This window comes from Littorina saxatilis, linkage group LG5 (assembly GCF_037325665.1).
Source record: "Littorina saxatilis isolate snail1 linkage group LG5, US_GU_Lsax_2.0, whole genome shotgun sequence".
Taxonomy (NCBI): Eukaryota; Metazoa; Mollusca; class Gastropoda; order Littorinimorpha; family Littorinidae; genus Littorina; species Littorina saxatilis.
The window spans coordinates 51,688,007-51,710,033 of NC_090249.1; the positions used below are offsets into that span (position 1 = coordinate 51,688,007).

The window sequence follows — 22,027 nt, forward strand, 5'->3', positions numbered from 1 at the left end:
TGATGTTTTTCAATCTTTTTTGATATTTCTTAGAAATTCGAGTATGGTTTGCAAGTTTTATTGAAAAACTCCACCCTGTGGGATTCCCTGTATACAGGGAATCCCCCTCCAGGAACTCCACCTACAGGGAATCCCACTCTTTTGGTCGACATAGACCCCATCAGCGCAATTAATCTGAACCCACATTTTGACAAGTATATAACGCGCCGGGGGCGGATTAGGGGGGTGGTTACAGGGGTTCCGGAACCCCCCCCCCCCCCCCCCCCCGCCCTCGGCTGTAAGAAAAGAAAAAAAACTGTTTGTGAATTATGTTGTTGTTTCTGTCTGTAAAGCCGGGGAGAGTTAATTGTTTAATCAGTATCATGTTTGTACAGTTTTAACTGACACTCCTTCCCTCTAACCATACTGATGTCGGGAGCAGATATCATGGAAGATAAATTGCCATTATTTAATACTAACGTTAAAAGAAATAATGAGTGGCTGCTGACACCAGTTGATCATGTTTAAAATCAAGGATAAGCCACAAATTGTTTATAAGATAGCTAAATTTCTTCAGCTTCAGTGGGGCTTTTCCCCCCAGACCCCCCTACGGGGCGTTGCCACGGTACCCCACCTCTACCGACCCATGGACCCAGGTTGTAACCCCCCCCCCCCCCCCCCCCGGGCTTAACTGCTCCGCCCCTGTAACGGTGTGTGTTCGATTTCAATTACTCTAACAACAACAAATCTAACAAGTCGCGTAAGGCGAAAATACAATATTTAGTCAAGTAGCTGTCGAACTCACAGAATGAAACGCAATGCCATTTTACTCGTAGCATCGTCAGGCCACCGCTCATGGCAAAGGCAGTGAAATTGACAAGAAGAGCGGGGTAGTAGTTGCGCTAAGAAGGATAGCACGCTTTTCTGTACCTCTCTTTGTTTTAACTTTCTGAGCGTGTTTTTAATCCAAACATATCATATCTATATGTTTTTGGAATCAGGAACCGACAAGGAATAAGATGAAAGTGTTTTTAAATTGATTTGGACAATTTAATTTTGATAATAATTTTTATATATTTAATTTTCAGAGCTTGTTTTTAATCCGAATATAACATATTTATATGTTTTTGGAATCAGCAAATGATGGAGAATAAGATAAACGTAAATTTGGATCGTTTTATAATTTTTTATTTTTTTTTACAATTTTCAGATTTTTAATGACCAAAGTCATTAATTAATTTTTAAGCCACCAAGCTGAAATGCAATACCGAACCCCGGGCTTCGTCGAAGATTACTTGACCAAAATTTCAACCAATTTGGTTGAAAAATGAGGGCGTGACAGTGCCGCCTCAACTTTCACGAAAAGCCGGATATGACGTCATCAAAGACATTTATCAAAAAAATGAAAAAAACGTTCGGGGATTTCATACCCAGGAACTCTGATGTCAAATTTCATAAAGATCGGTCCAGTAGTTTAGTCTGAATCGCTCTACACACACACACACACACACGCACGCACACACACACATACGCACATACACCACGACCCTCGTTTCGATTCCCCCTCGATGTTAAAATATTTAGTCAAAACTTGACTAAATATAAAAAGAAGACTAAAAGAAGTTCTGTAGTTGACTGGAGAAGAACAAAAATCAAAAACGTCGTCGACAGGATTCGAACCTGTGCGGGGAGACCCCAATAGATTTCTAGTCTATCGCCTTAACCACTCGGCCACGACGACTCTTTGTTCGGAAATGCACCTGGTTTGCACTCTATAACAGAGCAAACGTTTCGTACTAGCACGTTTAATCAGCTTATCGGTCTTTATTGATCCCTATCGTGACATGAAATATGACTTCGTATACATGCAAATAAAATTGTGTGTTCGATTTCAATTACTCCAACAAAAATAAAAGAAGCAGAAAAAAAAGAAGTTCTGTCGGGACGTAAAGAACATGTATTTGATTTGAGTAGAAAATAAATCAAAAACGTCGTCGACAGGATTCGAACCTGTGCGGGGAACCACAATAGATTTCTAATTTATCGTCTTAACCCCTCGGCCACGACGACACGTGAAACCCCGAGCACTTAGTTTGACCAGAATTATAAGAGAGTAAACGTTTCACACTGGCACGTTTAATCAGCTGATCGGTCTTTATTCATCCTCATCATGCAATGAAATAGGACTTTGTATCACCCCGTAGACATTATGTAGACAGGACACTTGACTGCTTCGACTTATTGGTCTTTACGGATTGTTTAGGAATGATGTTTTGCAATGTTGCTTACCACAGCCTGAAATACGATCCGCCTAGTTTGAACATTTTCGTTTATTGAATACCTGAATAAAATCGCTTTCCATTTAGTCAATTAATTTTAGCAACTCAGGTTGTATCTACGTTTTTTTTTAATTTATTTTTTTTAAGTGATGCGTCTTATTATCGTTCATACATTGTTTTGTTTGGGCTCTTTAATTTATGTTTTACGTTGTTGTGAATACCGTACAGCTTTTTAAATAATATTGCCTTGCCTTAAAACATGTCTTCGTTTATTAGCAAAGTAGGTTAATAAACGAGATGTTTGAGTTACGCATCAGAAAAATACTTGGTTTTCTGATGTGCTGTAAACATTGTATGATTCTTTATTTTTTATGATCGGTTTGTTGTTGTTGTTGTTTGTTGTGAAGAACTTGTAGATTGGAGAAAAAAAATCAAAAACGTCGTAGACAGGATTCGAATCTTTGCGGGGGGACCCCAATTGATTTCTAGTCTATCGCCTTAACCACTCGGCCATGACGACTCCGTGATGGGAGAAAATGTAAGTTTTACGCCCTCACGGCAAAGCCATTAGGGGCATGTTACTCTGGAAAACCCGGCTTTGTATGAGACTCCGTGATAGCAAATGCACCTGGTTTATGTAGTGTATAACAACGTAAACGTTTCTCACCAGCACGTTTAATCAGCTTATCCATTTTTTTTATCGGTCTTTATTGATCCTCACCGTGCGAAGAAAAAAGTCTTCGTTTTACCCAGTAGACATGGCGACAGGACACTCGACGGCTTGAACTAATATGTCTATAGTACTGATTGTTTTAGACTGACGTTGGCCTAGTGGTAAGGCGTCCGCCCCGTGATCGGGAGGTCGTGGGTTCGAACTCCGGCCGGGTCATACCTAAGGCCAAATTAAAAAAATAGTCTGTTTACGGTAACATAGGCAAACAAAATAGGGTCGGTAGGTCGGGATTATTTTTTTCTCCCAAAAAACATATTTTTAAGTTATTTTGCCAAAAAACCAGACTTTTTTTTAATTTAAAAAAAAAAAATCCCAAATGCGAAAAAAAAGTCTAGGGTCGCGCGAAAAAATAGGGTCGGTCGGGATACCGTAAACAGACTTTTTTTGGGGGGGCCTAAGACTTTAAAATTGGCAATCTAGTGGCTGCTCCGCCTGACGTCTGGCATTATGCTGCTAGCTTTCCACTGGGAGGAAGCTACCCGAATTTCCCAGCGAATGGACAATAAATTAATGAAAATGAAAATGAAAATGTGTTCACAACTACGGATAAACGCTCCAGTATTCGTGTCTGTGAGATAACGCTTTTTCGATTGTTCAAAACTTGCTTGTTTAATTGTGGTGTTTTGTTCAACTCACACACTACACGCATTATCAAATATTTAAAGAGCATGGCTTCCGTCTGTGGGTCTGCATATAAAGTTGACCCGTGTCCGTCCCGGCCCGAATTCGAACCAGTGAGCTTCTGATCACAAGTCCAGTGCTCTACCAACTAAGTTACCGTGTGTCACGCGTGATTGTTCTGAAAAGTGACTATTACATGATTGTTCTGAAAGTCTACTATTTATTTCATCGTAATCATGTAAGCCCTCATACGTGATTGTTCTGAAAGCTTACTAATTTACATGATTGTTCTGAAACTCTACTAAAGGTAAACTTGCTTCACCCGTGAAATGTTGTCAGATATGGAACAATATGTATACCCCTGCCCAACGAAGTTGGAGGGGGGTATACTGGATTCACTTTGTCCATCTGTCTGTGTGTATGTCTGTATGTATATGGAACAATATTTTGATACAATGATACTAAATCTTAAGTGATATTGATATTTATACCCCAGCCCAATGAAGTTGGAGGGGGTATACTGGATTCACTTTGTCCGTCTGTCTGTGTGTATGTCTGTATGTAAATGGAACAATATTGATACAATGATACTAAATCTTAAGTGAAATTGAATTTTTATATCCCCGCCTAATGAATACAAACTCAACAAGTAATACGTTTCATACATTGAACATGTCTTCTTTATTGTTCTCAACTCAAAATTGAAATTACAGGTTTAAAGGAACACATAGGAACTTTTGATTTTTCCTCTTTGCCATGCTAAGGTGGCTAGGTCACCAAAATGGATCGAAAGGCATGGCAAAGAGGGAAAATGGAAGCTAATTTTTTCCCCTTTTAAGACGAAAGGCACAACAAATAATTTTCACAAAAATTTAATCATGAAACTTTTATTTATTTTTTTTTATGAACTAAAAATTCAAGTGGAGAGGGGATGAGAGACGTGAGGAGATGGCCGGGGTTGCGAGATGGGTGGGGAGTCTGGGCTATAAAGTTATTGCACGCGAGACAATATACTTCTTTTTTGTGTGTGGGGGGGGGGGGGAATCATTTTCCCTCTTTGCCATGCCTTTCGATCCATTTTGGTGACCTAGCCACCTAAGCATGGCAAAGAGGAAAAATCAAAAGAATCGTTGGGCAGGGGTATACATATTGTTCCATATCTGACAACATTTCACGGGTGAAGCAAGTTTACCATTAGTAGAGTTTCAGAACAATCATGTAAATTAGTAAGCTTTCAGAACAATCACGTATGAGGGCTTACATGATTACGATGAAATAAATAGTAGACTTTCAGAACAATCATGAAATAGTCACTTTTCGGAACAATCACGCGTGACAACCGTGCCCCCCAATGATGCGTCTAATAACAAAACACACAAAAATACGTCGTCGACAGGATTCGAACATGTGCGGGGAGACCCCAATAGATTTCTAGTCTATCGCCTTAACCACTCGGCCACGACGACCTGTTGTAAGATGTCACACTAGATAAGAACTATTTCGAATGGCATTCTTTTCATACAAGCATGTTTAATCAATGTATTTGCCTTTGTTGTCATTCACATACTCACAAGGGTTTATTTATAGAGGCCTCTGAATATTATTGTTGAACCCACTGTATATAGTCACAACCTGTTTATAACAAATACCCGTCCATGACGACCAGCCTACTCGATCCTCCAAAAAAACTTAACTACAATAGGCATACATTTTGATTGCATATGTGTGTGTGTGTGTGTGTGTGTGTGTGTGTGAGTGTGTGCGTGCGTGCATACGTGCGTGCGTGCGTGCGTGTGTGCGTGCGTGCGTGCGTGCGTGCGTGCGTGCGTGCGTGCGTGCGTGCGTGCGTGTATGTGTGTGTGTGCATTTGATCTATCTTTATATATATATTGTTGTTTCTTTTGTCTCAACATTATTTTGATTGTGTGTTTTTTGTTCTTCTTTTGTTTATGTCAAAAATGATTTTTTTAATTTTGTTTTTACTCATTCTTGTGCTTGATACTGTTGTGTCGACAACAAGATAACAAAGGTTAACACAAATGTGTGGGCTTTGCTGTCACTCAAACATTTGTTAGACCAAATAAACAAACAAATCGATTTTATAGTGCGCCTATGTATGAATACAAATTGTTTAGACTTATGTTAACACGAACTTGTATATTTTAAAGTATTTTTTAAATAAAATAAAATTGTAGTAGCATAGCTACTGGTTCTTACCGGAAAGAGAAAAAGTTGACTAACGTTTGCTATCCAATTCCTGTCCAAGACGACTACTCAACTGTTAAAATATGATATATTGGTCAAAAATACAAATAACTTAAAACATACAGAGACCTCTGAATGATACTGTTGACCCTACTATTTGTTCATATCCAATTCCTGTCCAAGACGACTACTCAACTCGATCTATCCCCAATAAATTACCTCACTCTAATGAGCATAATTTTCGTTCGCGTGTGTGTGCGTTCGTGTGTGTGTGTGTGAGTGTGTGTGCGCGCGCGAGCGTGTGTGTGTGAGTGTGTGTGCGCGCGTGTGTGTGTGCCCGCGTGCGTACGTGAGTGTGTTCGTGTGTGTGTGTATGTGTGTATGTGTGTGTTAATGTGTTTGTGTATTTGTTTTGTTACTACAGCAGGCCCAAAGATGTTGCATTTTCTTGTGGTTATCTGTAGTTATGAACACTTTGAGGCGTCAAAACAAAAATACAAAAAACGTCGTCGACAGGATTCGAACCTGTGCGGGGAAACCCCAATAGATTTCGAGTCTATCGCCTTAACCACTCGGCCACGACGACCTCTTGTGATATTTACACTCAAAAAGTTCTATTTCGCAGGTCATGCTTTTCATACAAGCATGTGTGAGTGTATTGGTCTTTGTTGTCACTCGCACACTGACAAAGGCTTATATAGACTATAGGCCTCTGAATAGTACTGTTGTACCTGCTTTAGTCACTATCTATTAATAACCAATACCTGTCCATCACGACCACCTAACACGATCCGAAATAACTCACTTAACTATAATGAGCATAACTTTTGATCGCGCGAGTGTCAGTGTGTGTGTGTGTGTGTGTGTGTGTGCGTGCGTGCGTGCGTGTGTGTGTGTGTGTGTGTGCCGTGCCGTGCGTGCGTGCGTACGTGTGTGTGTGTGTGTGTGCGTGTGCGTGTGCGTGCGTTCGTGCGTGCGTGCGTGTGTGTGTGTGTGCGTGCGTGCGTGTGTGTGTGTGTGTGTGTGTGAGAGTGTGTGTGTGAGAGGGAGGGATGGCCGATTTGTCCTTCGGTGGGGATAAGCAGTGTCTTGAGTGGTTGATGACTGTGCCGAGGGCATTGCACTTCTACTTCATTTGGTGGGTTGTTTTCTTCTCTCACTTTCTCCAGCATTTGATCTATCTTGATATACATTGTTGTTTCTTTTGTCTTAACATTTTATTGTGGGTTTTGTGGTTTTGTTCTAGCTTTGTTTGTGTCAAAAAAGATTGTTTGGGACTCGTTCTTGCGCTTGCTACTGTTGTGTCGACAACAAGATAACAAAGGTTAACAAAAATGTGTGGGCTTTGCTGTCACTCAAACACTTGTTAGAACAAAGAATCAAACAATTCGGTTTTATAGTGCGCCCATTGTTTAAACTTATGTTAACACGAAATTATATATTCAAAAGTATTTTTAAATAAAATAAAATGTAAGTAGCATAGCTACTATTTCTTCCCGAAAAGAGAAAAGGTTGATTAACGTTTACTCTTTAAATATTTGATAATACGTCTTGTGTGTTTGAAAAACAACGAAACAATTAAATCAAGCTTTGAACAATCGAAAAAGCGTTATATTACAGTCACGAATACTGGAGCGTTTATCCGTAGTTATGAACACTTTGAGGCGTCAAAAAACAAAACAAAAAAATACGTCGTCGACAGGATTCGAACCTGTGCGGGGAGACCCCAATAGATTTCTAGTCTATCGCCTTAACCACTCGGCCACGACGACCGCTTGTAATAGGGCACACTCAATAAGTGCTATTTCGCAGGGCATACTTTTCATACAAGCGATGTTTATTCAGGGTATTGGTCTTTGTTGTCACTCACATACTGATAGCCTAAAGGCTTATGCCTCTTTCCCCTGCTTGGTGTCTTACTCTTTGCTTGGTTTACTTTGACTCTGATTTTGATCCACATAGTTCTAAAGTATTTTAGTAATGTTATGTCCGATCTCACAATATTGTATTACTCTTTGCTTGGTTTACTTTGACTCTGATTTTGATCCACATAGTTCTAAAGTATATTTTTTTTAATTTTTTTTATTCTCTTTTTGTACATTTTTTGTTTTTTTTGTTTACATGTATATGCTGTACATTACAGGACATCACCTAACCGAAAGGACAGAATCATATAACAGTAAAGCACACTTGGACAATTACAACATACATGGGGTGGGGGGATGGAATGGGGAGGTGGGGATGTTCAGTGGTTTGGTGGTCGCATTATCAAAAGGTTTTAAGAACAAAAAAACCTAAGGGTTACATCAAAACGTGCATATACAGGCGCCAATCCTTGTAGAATTTATCTACTGTATTATTCACAACTGCGTTATACTTTTCACAAATAAATCTTTGCTTAAAGTTTCTACTAAATGTCTGAAAATGAGGGGTCTTTTTGTTCATTTTGGAAATATATACATGGTGTTTGGCACAGATTAATAACACATCAAAAGCTTTATCGGTGACTACATTGTTCGCCACTCCAAGAAGAACCAGTTCTTTAGACAGTTTTAAATTGTTGCAATGGGTGCAGTTCGCCTTTAGCCAATTTACAAATTCTATCCAAAAAGTCTGCACTTTATCACACTCCCAAAACATATGTAAAAGGGTTTCTTCATTTCTACCACAAAATGTACACAATGACGTATCCACAATTTTTCGCAAAAATAGAAACCTTTCTGTGGGCAAAATTCTGTACAATAATCGGTACTGGAACCATCTCAGACAAGTGTCTTTTGTTGTTTTAAAAACATGTTGAAAAATAGCCTTCTTATCTAACAAACAGTCTAAAGATTCAGACCATTTTTCGATACATTTTGGGACCGTAGTATGTTCAATCAGTTTTTTGTAAATAAGTTGTGTCTTACCTTTACAAATACATTTCCACACAATGGGCTCTGTCATAATAAAATGTTTATCAAATTCTAAGCCGATTTTTCTCTGATATTTCTTAACAGCCTGGATTACACCTTGATACAATACAAAATCGCCTCGCACATTTGGATATTTGATTTTAAACGCATTATAGGATAAGTATCCATTTTGTCCCAAAATATGACCAATCTGAGCTATTCCATTGTCGATCCAATTTTGAATGTACACTGTCTTTTTATCTCTCCGAATATTAACATTATAATGTAAACATTCTGATACAAAATCGTTAAAGGTTATAGGGTCACATTTTCCATGTAGTTTCTTATAATGTTTAAAAACATTGGTCCAAAACGGGTTTTCCATTCTCTGCATCAAAACATTTGCAAATTCCTCTCCTCTCATATTAATTGTTGTAACAGATGGACATGCTTTAAACAGTAATCTTGATATTAATCCAGTAAGGCCATCAACTCTTTTTAACCAAACGATTTTTAGAGATGACAGAAAACTTTTCACGTCAACCATCTTTAATCCTCCATCTTCATAGGGTTGGGTGACCGTACTTCTTTTAATTTTATCTCTTTTTCCATCCCAAAGAAATTTGAAAAAAATATTATTTAACTCCATCATAAACTGTTCGTCTGGATCAGGTAAATTAGTAAACAAATGTGTCAATTTGGAAATAGCCAAGGTTTTTAGGACTGTTATTTTACCAAAAGGTGTCAGGTTCCTTCTGGTCCATGAATTCAGAAGTTTTTGAATTTCCTTTAACTTATTTCTATAGTTAAGAAAAACAACCTCGGATATATTCACCGAAAAAATAACGCCAAGTGCTTTAAAATTATCCGGGTTCCAGGTAAAATTCATATCAGGCAAAAATCTTCTTTTGCTAAACTTATCCACATAGTTCTAAAGTATATTAGTAATGTTATGTCCGAACTCACAATATTGTATTACTCTTTGCTTGGTTTACTTTGACTCTGATTTTGATCCACATAGTTCTAAAGTATATTAGTAATGTTATGTCCGAGCTCACAATATTGTTACTCTTTGCTTGGTTTACTTTGACTCTGATTTTGATCCACATAGTTCTAAAGTATATTAGTAATGTTATGTCCGAGCTCACAATATTGTATTACTCTTTACTGGGTTTACTTTGACTCTGATTTTGATCCACATAGTTCTAAAGTATTATTAGTAATGTTATGTCCGAGCTCACAATTGTATCATTTTATTCTCCAACTGCGTATGGCACGTGATATAAGCGTTCGCTTGAGTTCGTGTCCCTATTATTTCTCGTTTTATTATTGTGCCATGTTCAATTTAACAAAACCTTGTTTAAACCAAAGGCTTATAATGTTATTTATCCTACATACGTGAGAGAGACACCCGTGAGATAATAATAGTTCAAATCACACGTGTGTATATCATGTAAATGAGGTAATGTCAAGCAAGTCTGGCAGGGACCTGTTTTTCCACTGCTTATGATGCCAAAGTCACCGAGACAAACGTCATTATAGAAGCAAAAATTGCGCTCGCTAATTACCCTCGATAAAATCTTTAGAACTAACACGTCACGCCACACTTTCAGAGTGACGTTTCTTTGCTTTGACGTAATAGATTGTACAAGGCTTTAGAAGAGATCGACTCGAGGTTCCAAAACAAACGTCTTCAATTTATCTGCCTCGACTGCAAGACATTTTCAGTAAAATTATTATTCGGGAGATTTCTATAGCGCATAACTAAAAGCACTAAAAATACACGTAAGTACAATATGTAGGATAAACAGAATACTACATGGCTTGCTGCGTCGTACCAGATTTACACTCGTTGCTCTTTCAAATAGTGAACAGCTCGCTTTTGCTCGCAGTTCAATATTAAAAAAAAAACCTCGTGTAAATCTGGTACGACACAGCAAGCCACATGTAGTATTCTCTATGTATCGACTGAACATTGGATGTTCCTTCTTTGAGCCATGTGACGTCAGAGTCGGACTGAAAAATATGTTGGCGGCTAGCCGAGACTACAAAATAGTGCATGTTTGTGCAAGTTCAATCGTTAAAACAATAAAAGGAATTCAACCGAAATCGATCAATGCATAAATGTTATTTGTAATTTTGACCAAAATATGACATTTTACACAGATCTCGACATTCATTGTTCACCTCGACCGCTGGGGTGGTCTCGGGGGAACAACTGACTGCTTCGATCTGGGTAGAATATCATATTTTGGTCAAAATACAAATAACTTATAAATATATATATACAGAGGCCTCGATACTGTTGCCCATTCTATAAGTCACCATTTGTTTATAACCAATTCATGTCCATGATGACTACCCAACTCGATCACCAATAAATTAAATTAATAATTTATGAGCATAAACGTCGTTCGCGTGCGTTCGTGTTTGTTTGATTGTGTGTTTTGCCACTACCGCAGGCCGAAAGATGTTGCATTTTCTTGTGGTTATTCGTAGAACTTTATGAACACTTTGAGGCGTTAAAAACAAAACACAAAAATACGTCGTCGACAGGATTCGAACCTGTGCGGGGAGACCCCAATAGATTTCTAGTCTATCGCCTTAACCACTCGGCCACGACGACCTCTGGTTATGTTGCACACTCGATAAGTCTATGTCGCAGGGAACACTTTTTATTTCAGCATGTTTAATCAGTGTATTAGTCTTTGTTGTCACTCGCACACCAATAAAGGTTTACTATTATACAAAATAGTATCCACATGGAAAAACTTAAATGCGCAGAAGTTCATACGGCAACGCAATCTTGTTTCTTTTTCTTGTGGTGGTCGAATGATTGGCTGGTGGTTACTGATTATGTTTCAAAAAGTGTGGAGGTGGAAAAGTACGATGTCTTGTGATTGAACGAATTCCGGACATAACTCTGACGGGTTTGTTTGGGTTGGGAAAGAGTGAATACTCTTGCTTTTATTGAGGCAAGCTTTCTACACGCGCTTCTTGTCCACGTGTGTCAGACACACTCCTTGCTATTGAATGGGCTATAATGTTACGTGGGAAAGTTTGACTCACTAAAACTCATTCAAAACCCATTCAAACCTGAGAAGAGGTATTTCAGAACATCGTCTATTAAAGCCTCCCTCCGATCCGCCTCCCGTAAACCATCTGTTTCTGATCACAGAGCTCCCCGAGCCTTTACATACAGTACTCACATACTTCCTTTTGAACGCCTGCCGTTTGGGAACATCCTGGCTGCTTTCCGTTGAGAGTGAGGCATTTTTCAAAGAAATATTTTGTGCCGATAGTTCCATGTGAATCGGACGCCTCGTTATGGTGCTGAACCTAATAATACATTAACAGTTTGTGAGACAAACATTGTTCAAACTGACGAAAGAATTCTTTTATCATCAAGACAAAGTTAGTTCAGTTCGAAGTTTTAAATGTTTGAAAGTAGGGAGCCCGGATGTATGTCAAGAGAGGTATGTGAGTGAGTTAAATTGACTGGTGCGTGTAAATTGTAGCTCTTTTCAGTTGATGACGGGGAAGTAGGCTACTGAAAGCGATACAACTTTCCCCTTTTTAAGATGCTGGTCGACTGAGATTTCAAACATGTTATACTGTTTGTTGCTGTGCCTGTCTAGATTAAGTATTGCGCGCACACAAACGTACGTCCGCAATAGGGCGACTATCACATCAAAGTAGCTGCATCTTACCATTGCCAAAGTAGACGAATGTTCCGCAAACCGCTACAGTTTCTTTGAAGACACCGCCCCTCTGTTTTGTGTCACTATCAGTCATTTGGTTTTTTTTTTAGATTCAGAGGTGCACAATAACATACTTGTGCAGATATAGAACAGGATTGAAAGGGCAAACCACTCAATTCGTAAAACTCGAATCATGTAACCCATATCTTGTCCTCAAGAGGCGAAATATTTAGCCTGCATGTAGGACATAAAGCATTCTCTCTTCCTTGTGGTTTACGCGCGCTAAATAACAATTCAAGAGATGTACATGGAGCAATCTGGTGCAATCTGAGCCGTTATTTTTTCTTTATTTTCAAATTTATTTCTTTATTTCATTATTCGAAAAAAAATTCTTCATTTTTGTGACAAAATGTTTTGGCTAGGGGGGGGGGGGGGGGGGGGGGTCCAGAACACCCCCCCCCCCCCCCCAAAAAAAAACCTAGGGATCCGCCCCTGGTCTTTTAATGTTGTTGAATGCTATAGTAAGTGTGCCCCATAAGATTAGTATTGCTGTTTTAGTGAAATATGTCATCGTTCTGTAAACCTCATGTGAGGCGGAGTGGGGCTTAAATGGTGAACTAAACACAAAAGAAAAAGTTAAACTGGTTTCAAAATGCTTGAATTTTATTGGATACTGTCGACGATGACCCCAAAATTGGGCGTGCAGTTTTCAGCGTAGCAAAACCTACATTGAAGATCGTGAGGTCAAGGTCACAACAGATGTTCAGCCGCTGATGTTAGAACACGTGCACGAAGCCTGTCCGTTGTGCTCTACCAATCGGATGCTGTGATTCGTTTCAAGGCAGCAGAACACCCTGTGGCCGTCTCTGGCTGTTTCCGGGGCGTTTGCGCAGACGTCGTGACCCTCAGTGCAAGCAACTAAAGTGAAAGCAATAAATAAAACAAAAATTGAAAGGCACAAGAAACAACATTATTTGCTCAGAGGTTGTTAAGGGTGTGATTCTCCAACACGAACAGTGTTGAACAAAAGAGGACAGTTTTCGTGTGGTTGATGCTCAGGAAAAATAACCCTTCATTCTGTAGGCTACATGCTTAGGTACTTCTCAAGAGTTACAATATTTAACCACTGTAAAGCCTGTATTCTTCGCGAAGCTGCCCGCTTTAGCACTGAGTTTTCGTTAAAATGACTTCGCGAAGTCTTCGCGAAGTCGACTTCGGGCTCAATTACGGACTGCCTTTAGGCTCGAAACAACTCTGGTCGTGCCTTGAAAAACCTTGAAACAAAAGTTGCATCGAACAGGACGTTCTTTCATGCTCAGGGCTGTTGCTTGGGTTTAATTTCTATGTCAGATTAGCTTAAATGGCCAAAATAGCTGGCAATTTTCGATGTTTAAAGCAGTTCTTTGCATCACCTTTACACACAGTGAACAAATGTGGATGGATCTGGACGGATGTGGACAGCAAAGTTTTTGGCGATTTTAAAGAGAATCTTAAACAAATGAGGCAGAGCTTGACGGGCGCTGTGGCGGGGTGGTAAGACGTCGGCCTCTTAATCGGAAGGTTGAGTGTTCAAATCCCGGCCGCGCCTGGTGGGTTCAGAATAGAGATTTTTCCGATCTTCAAGGTCAACTAATGTGCAGACCTGCTGGTGTCTTATCCCCCTTCGTGTAAACACACAAGCAGAAGACTAAGTGCGCACGGAAAAGATCCTGTAATCCATGTCAGAGTTCGGTGGGTTATAGAAACACGAAAATACCCAGCATGCTTCCTCCGAAAGCGGCGTATGGCTGCCTAAATGGCGGGGTAAAAACGGTCATACACGTAAAATTCCACTCGTGCAAAAACACGAGTGTACGTGGGAGTCTAAGCCCATGAACGAAGAAGAAGAAGAAGAGACAGAGCGCTCTTTGACGATCTGACAAACAAAGGGAAGTAAGCGCCTAATTCTCTTTGTTTGTCAGATTTATAATAAGTCTTGGTGTTCTACCGACTGCGGACGTAAAACATCATCCCTTATGCTATAGCCCGGTAGCTCGGATGGTAGAGCACTGGACTTGTGATCGAAAGGTCGCAGGTTCGAATTCGGGCCGGGACGGACACGGGTCAACTTTATGTGCAGACCCAGAGACGGAAGCCATGTCCCACCCCCGTGTCATCACAATGGCACGTAAAAGACCTTGGTCATTCTGCCATAAGTGCAGGTGGCTGAATACACCTAAACACGTAGACACCTGGGTAGCGCGACTCCGTTGCTGCTAGCTTTCCACTGGGAGGAAGCGACCCGAATTTCCCAGCGATGGGACAATAAAGTAATGAAAATGAAATGAAAATGAAAAAATATAATCCTTGCACGTTTTTAAACAACGAGGTTGTAGTGACGTCCCTGCCACTACAGCACAATTACACAGGATAAACGTTTTAAAATCAACAACAAGATACATCGATATCTGATATCTATTACTTACTTGCTGCCCGTTATGCCGGTTGGTATGTAGGGCAGCAACATTTGATATCTATAGTTAACATCAATCCTCGGTGCTTTCTGTGCAAAGTTGGTCCAAATCATGACTTTATTTTTTAAAAGGCCATCAGTGTCTTTTTCTAAACTATATATCTGATATCTATAGTAAACATCAATCCTCGATGCTTTCTGTGCAGATTAGGTACTAATTATGAACTTGAATTAATTTCTTAAAAACAGCCACCAGTGTCTTTTTCTAAATTATTTTTTTTAACGAAACTTGACGTACCTTGAGCATAGCTGCAGGCCAAAAGGCCAAGGAAAGCCAGGAGAATAAGGCAGGACTTCATGATGTCACGTGAATGATTCTGGAAGGATGGTATGTAAACAGCGTAATAATATTTTGACATTGGATGGCGGTGTCCTTCTTATTATGTTTTATATGCCATACTTCCTTCAAATAAGCTTTATTGGCTTGATTTTTTCATTTGATTTGTGTTTCCAAGTTTACAAAGTGTTTCAGTTCTACTCCGCTTTTTGGTCGTTATGTGTGTGTGTGTGTGTGTGTGTGTGTGTGTGTGTGTGTGTGTGTGTGTGTGTGTGTGTGTGTGTCTGACTGTCTGTCTGAAGCGTGCTATGTGATTTGCTGAGCAATGCTTAAGAAAGACTGAATTGACAGGATGTCTGCCTGTCTGCCTGTTGTATCTGGGTTATTCCACAGCTGTGTACTAGGCGAATCCATCTTACGAAAGTGATATTTCTTTACTTAACTGAGACATTTAAACCATATATACATTGATTTCATTAATAAATACTGGTTTCATAAATTTATATCCTTGGCCTGCAAAGAAATGATTAGAAATCTTGCACATTTTGTTTTTCTATGTTCAGTAAATTACAAGGGTTTGAAAGTACATCACCTCCGTAATACGGAAACCAAAGATTCTTCCATAGATTTCAATACTAACAAGTACACACACACAAAAAGGACAATAGTATGTACTGTGCTTTTGCATGTCTGTATCCTTATCTAACTGGATCGTTACTGATAAAAGTAAAGAGAATACATTCTAGCTGCAATTTAATATGCGTTATAATTATTTAAAGAACTGAAAATGCATATATATAACAAATGGTACACAGTTCCGGAGAATAATCCATATACGCCTGTCTTTAGCTATGTATGTGTGTGCTGTTTCAAAACAATTTATTTGTTTATTTATCTATCTAATTATATATTTATGTTATTATCCATTGCTGAATATTTCGAACGATTAGCAGTGAATAACGAAAAAGACAGTGAAACTTACGTGCAGCTGATCGAAGCAAGGACAGAAGACGAAAACGTTTTTGCTCTACTGCGAATTTATACTGACGGAATTAATTGCTTATCAAAACGAGACAAAAATGGAGATAAAAATAACATGGTACGTGGTTACCCTGTTTTTGAAAACGAGGTCATTCGCCTACAGATACACGATGGTTTTTTTTTTTTTTTTGGGGGGGTGAGGGCGAAATTGCTTTGTTGCATTATTTTAAATGTACAACATTGCAAGAAAGTGTGTCAGTTTCTAAGAAATGTCTGCCAGTTTAGAAAACGCAAGAATGTGTGTTAATATTTAAATCGTTGTAACGTGGTTTGGGCAGATGACCGGTGAGGTGGTGGTGTGTGTGTGTGTGCGTGTGTGTGCATGTGTGTGTGAGAGAGACGGAGAGAGAGACAGACAGTCGGATAGACAGAAAGTGACAGACAGAAGGACAGAGATAGGAGGCAGATGGGAGTGTGTTTGTTTCTAGTGTTGTTTTGTTTGTTGGTTTAATGAGTGTGGGTTGTTTATATATAAATTCGTTTGCTTTGATAAAGTTGGAGGTTGTTTTACCTTTCATTAAAATGAACACAAATCCACACACACGTACCAACACACACACACATACACACACACACACACACACACACACACACACACCGCAAATAACAACATCACGGTGTATTTCATATTTCTTTCGTTTAATAAACGATATCTTTTTTCTTATTATCAATCCAAAAATCTCACATCATATCTGAAAACCATTTCCTAATACAGCAAATACTTCTATATTTTATATCACTTCTTTCTGCCGATGTTACAAAAAGAGCTTTAACTTTTTCATGTTAATACAAAGGAATGTGCATTTCTGCAATAGATTTCCTTCAGTTTTATTTCTCAACTATTCTTTTTTCTTGCAAATATTTCCCTATCTCGAATATAACATATGGCTTGCTGCATCTTACGAATCCATATCATGTTTTTATTTTAATACTGCTATCTGAGGTAAACAAATCAATAAACAAAATAAAAATTAAAAACAAAACCGTGAAGGTAGTTTGCATACAGAAAAATAAGAATGAAAAAGTTCGTCACAACAGTTGTAATCTCAGGCTCAAAATGAATGAACGTAATGAATATTGAAATGCGCGACAACGGAAAACAATGAACCAGCAACGTTTCAAAATGGTTGAGATGGTAAAAAAAAAAAAAAGTTCTTAGGAATGACCAATGTTTTCTTTATAAAAAAAAAATAATTTACGTTTATTCATGTCTTCGTCTGCCCTTTTTTCAACTCTTTGTGAATCAATCAGTGAATATCTGTGTCCGTGGTTATTGATTCTACCAGAAACTGATCAGAATTTCGACTGGATTTACGAAGTTCTTAAATAAGTTAATGATGGGGAAAGAGAAAATGAAGTATCTTAAAACAGACACATGACTGGGTTTGCATTATGTGGCGGCTGAACGAAGTGGACAGTTTGGCGTGGAGACGTTTATTTGCAGGAGCACGACCTGTCACACTTGCAGCTGTCAGGCCCTGTGCATCCCTTGCCGCAGTTACAGCTTCCTGCACGTGGAAACGTAGTGTTTGAGAACTACCATTCCAGCTACCCTTCCCGTACACACGCGCGCGCGCACGCACGCACTCTCTCTCTCTCTCTCTCTAATACATAAAGAATTGTCATTGTTATCTTTCTCTCACACACACACACATACACACACACACATTCGAAATTTGAGTAATCATTCCCTGAACAGTTTTGATAACACAAATGCGAAATACCACAAACTCGTTGGCAAGGGATATAACCAAGTTCTAAAATGTTAGAACAAAGTTGTAGCCCTGTTGTGGTCAAAAATGTGGTGACTCAGAAATAAAAACTTACCAGCACACTTGCAGGCGGTGGAACAGCTCTGACAGCGACAGTCCTCCTTGCAGTTGCACCCGCTGCCACACCCACATGGTGTCTGCTTGCATGCGTCCGTGCAACCCGCCGCTGTTAGTGCACAAATCAAGGTCAACATAGTAAAACAAAAAATGATGAACAAAATAGGCGATGTTCGGAAGATGATGATGATGTTGCTGCTTCATGCCCTACAGGCCTATCAAGGAAACATGGGACCCCCCGCGGGTCAGTTAGGGGGAAGAATTTACCCGATGCTCCCCAGCATGTCGTAAGAGGCGACTAATGGATTCTGTTTCTCCTTTTACCCTTGTTCAGTGTTTCTTGCATAGAATATAGTCAATTTTTGTAAAGATTTTAGTCAAGCAGTATGTAAGAAATGTTAAGTCCTTTGTACTGGAAACTTGCATTCTCCCAGTAAAGTAATATATTGTACTACGTTGCAAGCCCCTGGAGCAAATTTTTGATTAGTGCTTTTGTGAACAAGAAACAATTGACAAGTGGCTCTATCCCCCTTTCCCCGTCGCGATATAACCTTCGTGGTTGAAAACGACGTAAAACACCAAATAAAGAAAGGAAACATGGAATATGTTCGGAAATAACTCTTGTCAAGTTTATATGGGTTGTGAAAGAGTTGCTTCCCTTTCCCTTTTTCCCATACAAACACTGAGGCAAGCCGACAACGTCACGTTAGCTTGCCTCAGTGTTTCTGTTGAAAAGCAGTAAAAACCACACACAAGGGAAAGCAACCGTTCCACAACGCATAAAAAACGAGTCATTCCGTAATTCGTTTGTTCAAAAAAAAAGTAAGAAAAATGTCTATGCTGCTATGCTAACTTAAGCTTAACGTCCTCACAGGAACTAGTGCCTATTAGGGACATGAAGTGATTATATGCTAGAAAAATGTCGGAAACTAAGTAAGTTTTATGAGTTCCAAATTTCCGGCAACAATAAGCTAAGTTGTTATGCCCCTTGAACATGATGGAAAGGTTTACAGTCATGTGTGCATTTCTGGCAAAGTATTCGAACTATATGCAAGCACACATGTACTCCTGTCTTTTTGACAATTTGCTATATATATAAACAATAACTACATAAGAAATGTAAGCAAAATTAATCATCAATTACTTGAAATAAAGTTGATAAAACTGATTAAGTAATTAAAATAAATTTGAAAATAATCATTTGTTTTTAACAATATTCAGCAATATATTCATACACATATATAAATATATCACACAGAAATTAGCATACCGTATTTGCATGACTGACACTTGCAGTCGTCCGTGCATTTACAGCCCGAGGTGGCACAGCCACAGGGTGTCTGCTTGCACACGTCCGTGCATCCTGCTCCTAAAAACAAAAAATGGCACGAATGAGAGATTACATGACGTTGTATTTTGTGAGGAAGAAAATCTCTTCATTATTCTTGTTTGTATTATTGTTATTGTTAGCGATGATTTAGCTTCATATGTGTGTGTGTGTGTGTGTGTGTGTGTGTGTGTGTGTGTGTGTGTGTGTGTGTGTGTGTGTGTGTGTGTGTGTGTGTGTGTGTGTGTGCGCGCGTGTGTGTTCTTTTTGTCGAGTGACAGGTTGAAAGACATGACATTGTGCCTTTTATCCTCGGAACATAAACTTCAGTCAGTCAGTCTCTCTCTCTCTGTATCTCTCTCTTTCTCTCTCTTGCTCAGTCTCAGTCTCTCTAGAAAAAGTACGACTAGTATCTCTTTGTCTTTACAAAAGTAACAAATCTTTCTCTGATAATTATTACCATTGTTGATAAGCTCCCCAACCCCACCCCTGCGGTAGTCATCATGCACGCAGGGACCTATATTTAGATATAATATAGGTCTATCATGCACGTAACGATACTTTGACTGAAGGCTATGTGAAATACTGATTTAAACGGCAAAATAATTAAACTCCAAACTCGGTCGATCGGGGGTACTTAGCGTTTTCTTCCCTTTAAAAAACAAACAAGCGACAAAGAGAGCGCAAGTCAAACCATCCCTTGTACGTTTGCCTTGAGAAAGCTTAAGACGCATTCTCGCTGAAAGGAAAGAAACACAGAGACGGAGGAAAGCTTATCAAGGAAAAGAGACCGAAGATCCCAGAACAAAAATAAGAAACGCGTGTGCCGGTGGTACTAGCGAGCTGGTATGTTTGGATGTCGCCGGGATCGATACAGCGCGAAGCTGACAACAGCACATAATTTTATCCAGGTTTCCCAATTGCTTCGTTTCCAGCCGATTTATGTGGAGCACGTGATGCGCACAAAAAATATTGGCGGTCTAGAAGTGTCGTCTGCGCAATGATCGCGGCGGCTTTCTTCAATTCTTGACCGCCAAGGACGACCACGCACGTTGTGAGACGTCATTCGTTTGACCTCAATATGTTTTCAGTGTAAGCCTCAGTTTTTTAACACAAGAAGCAAATTCCACACCTCCTCAAGCATCAACATCAAATCTCTTAAAGGTGGTCGTCTACATTTTTGCTTTTTTTCAATAATCTTATGGTTAGATTTCGCTAAAAAGTTATGTCAGATGATGAATGAACCATGGGGAAAAAAGTTTTTTTTAAAAATATGTAAAAAAAGATTTTATTTTTGGGTAGAGTGACTCACGCTTCCAATATTTTGTTTTCTGTTTGCTGAGAACATGTGCTTTGCCTAAAAATACTGACCAATCAAATTCATGTCACTATGCTCATAGCCACGCCCAAACAAGTGCAGCAACAGCTTGACACTGGAGCGCTGTCCACGCAGGCTTTTTTTAAACGCACGAAATGCACGGGATTTGAGGAGTTTTGCGCTTGGCATTTTCCAAATAAGGATATCCTACTATGAGTACTACTCTGGAATACTACAATGAATTTTCAAACGGCTACACTGGCTTCATCTTTCCTGATCGAAAGGGGGTGTATTGTTGATATTTGTAGATAATCATACTCTGCATTTTAATGGTCAAATGGCGATTTCGGTATAAAAATGTAGACAAGGACCTTTAATCGTTGTTCATATTAATCATTCATTCATTGACCCCAGTCATGTTCATGTGTCCATCCATTCATACACGCACTCAGTCACGCCTCCCAAACGTAAACAGTGTGAGCGATAAACGTAATAGACTCGAGATTAAAAAAAAATCACTGTACGCGACCTATCCGCAGTCTACGCAAAAACCGACGATTGTAAATGCAAAACGAACAAAACATACAGCAGTATATCAATCAGAAGAAAATATACATACCGAAAACTGAAGACATTTTGACCGGTTTTGAAAAGGAAGGTACAGCTAGCAGAAATACAGTTCACTCGTCAGTGGTCAAACAGCAGCTTTTGGCGGAGTGTCAGCGTGCCCTGTGGTACTTATACACGTGGGGCGAGAATAATTTACGCTTTTGCACACGGCACAAGGAACTTGCTACTTAGAGAAAACGCAAAACTGAGCCGTGGCCGGGTTTGGTGTTGGGTGGGGGTGGGGGTGGGGGCGTGATGGGGAGGGGTAGTGGCGAATAGTTTGAAATGTTTGGGAGTGTGAGACAAACTCGAACAGCCTGTGTTTTTCGTTTTGGAATTGTAAACATTCTTTACTTGTGCAGAGAATCGTATGCTTAGAATAGAAAAAAATCTTTGAATGAGGATAAAATCTAAATGTTTAGAATTCTAGAGAAAATCAAAAACATGGAAATGAAACGATCAAAAACAGACAACACATTTGCAGACGACACTAAAGTTTTGCAGACGACACTAAAGCTTTGCAGACGAACCTGCAATGGTGACGTCAAGTTATCGAAAAGTTACCGGCCTTCAGACCTTGGTCGGTGACACAACAGGCCCTCGACAAACTTCGTTATATCCACACTGAGTAAATTCTGCGTCGTTGTTGCTTTTGTGTAAAAGGCCGTGTATTTGTCAACGCCTTGTCTTGTATCTCGGCCA

The 22,027-nt window shown here is 39.4% G+C and overlaps 1 protein-coding gene, 1 long non-coding RNA gene and 6 other non-coding genes across 8 annotated transcripts; all 8 read right to left on the reverse strand.

The window, feature by feature from the left end:
- Nucleotides 1–1,638: 1,638 nt before the first annotated feature.
- Trnas-aga (transfer RNA serine (anticodon AGA)) lies at nt 1,639–1,720 on the reverse strand. Its single transcript has one exon. It is a non-coding gene; the product is annotated as a tRNA-Ser (tRNA).
- Nucleotides 1,721–1,968: 248 nt separating this feature from the next.
- On the reverse strand, nt 1,969–2,049 carry Trnas-aga (transfer RNA serine (anticodon AGA)). The gene has a single exon. It is a non-coding gene; the product is annotated as a tRNA-Ser (tRNA).
- A 2,947-nt stretch (nt 2,050–4,996) lies between these two features.
- Nucleotides 4,997–5,078, reverse strand: Trnas-aga (transfer RNA serine (anticodon AGA)). The gene has a single exon. It is a non-coding gene; the product is annotated as a tRNA-Ser (tRNA).
- Nucleotides 5,079–6,321: 1,243 nt separating this feature from the next.
- Trnas-cga (transfer RNA serine (anticodon CGA)) lies at nt 6,322–6,403 on the reverse strand. Its single transcript has one exon. It is a non-coding gene; the product is annotated as a tRNA-Ser (tRNA).
- Nucleotides 6,404–7,507: 1,104 nt separating this feature from the next.
- On the reverse strand, nt 7,508–7,589 carry Trnas-aga (transfer RNA serine (anticodon AGA)). Its single transcript has one exon. It is a non-coding gene; the product is annotated as a tRNA-Ser (tRNA).
- A 3,666-nt stretch (nt 7,590–11,255) lies between these two features.
- On the reverse strand, nt 11,256–11,337 carry Trnas-aga (transfer RNA serine (anticodon AGA)). Its single transcript has one exon. It is a non-coding gene; the product is annotated as a tRNA-Ser (tRNA).
- A 1,720-nt stretch (nt 11,338–13,057) lies between these two features.
- LOC138965896 (uncharacterized) lies at nt 13,058–16,316 on the reverse strand. Its single transcript, XR_011455552.1, has 3 exons — nt 16,184–16,316; nt 15,163–15,241; nt 13,058–13,330 (listed from the first exon to the last, which is right to left on the reverse strand). It is a non-coding gene; the product is annotated as an uncharacterized lncRNA (long non-coding RNA).
- Nucleotides 16,317–16,864: 548 nt separating this feature from the next.
- LOC138967410 (cadmium-metallothionein-like) lies at nt 16,865–21,494 on the reverse strand. The gene is made up of 4 exons (XM_070339951.1): nt 21,336–21,494; nt 19,342–19,440; nt 18,070–18,180; nt 16,865–17,750 (listed from the first exon to the last, which is right to left on the reverse strand). Exons 1-4 carry the CDS (start codon nt 21,349–21,351, stop codon nt 17,677–17,679), a joined length of 300 nt encoding a protein of 99 aa, XP_070196052.1. The 5' UTR covers nt 21,352–21,494; the 3' UTR covers nt 16,865–17,676.
- Between the last annotated feature and the right edge of the window lie 533 nt (nt 21,495–22,027).

Excerpts from the sequence above, each read along its gene's own strand:
- LOC138967410 (XM_070339951.1), bottom strand. Across the intron at positions 18,181-19,341 it reads GTGTCAGTCATGCAAATACG|CGGCGGGTTGCACGGACGCA; the intron begins GTATGCTAATTT and ends GTGCACTAACAG. Across the intron at positions 17,751-18,069 it reads CACCGCCTGCAAGTGTGCTG|GAAGCTGTAACTGCGGCAAG; the intron begins GTAAGTTTTTAT and ends TTCCACGTGCAG.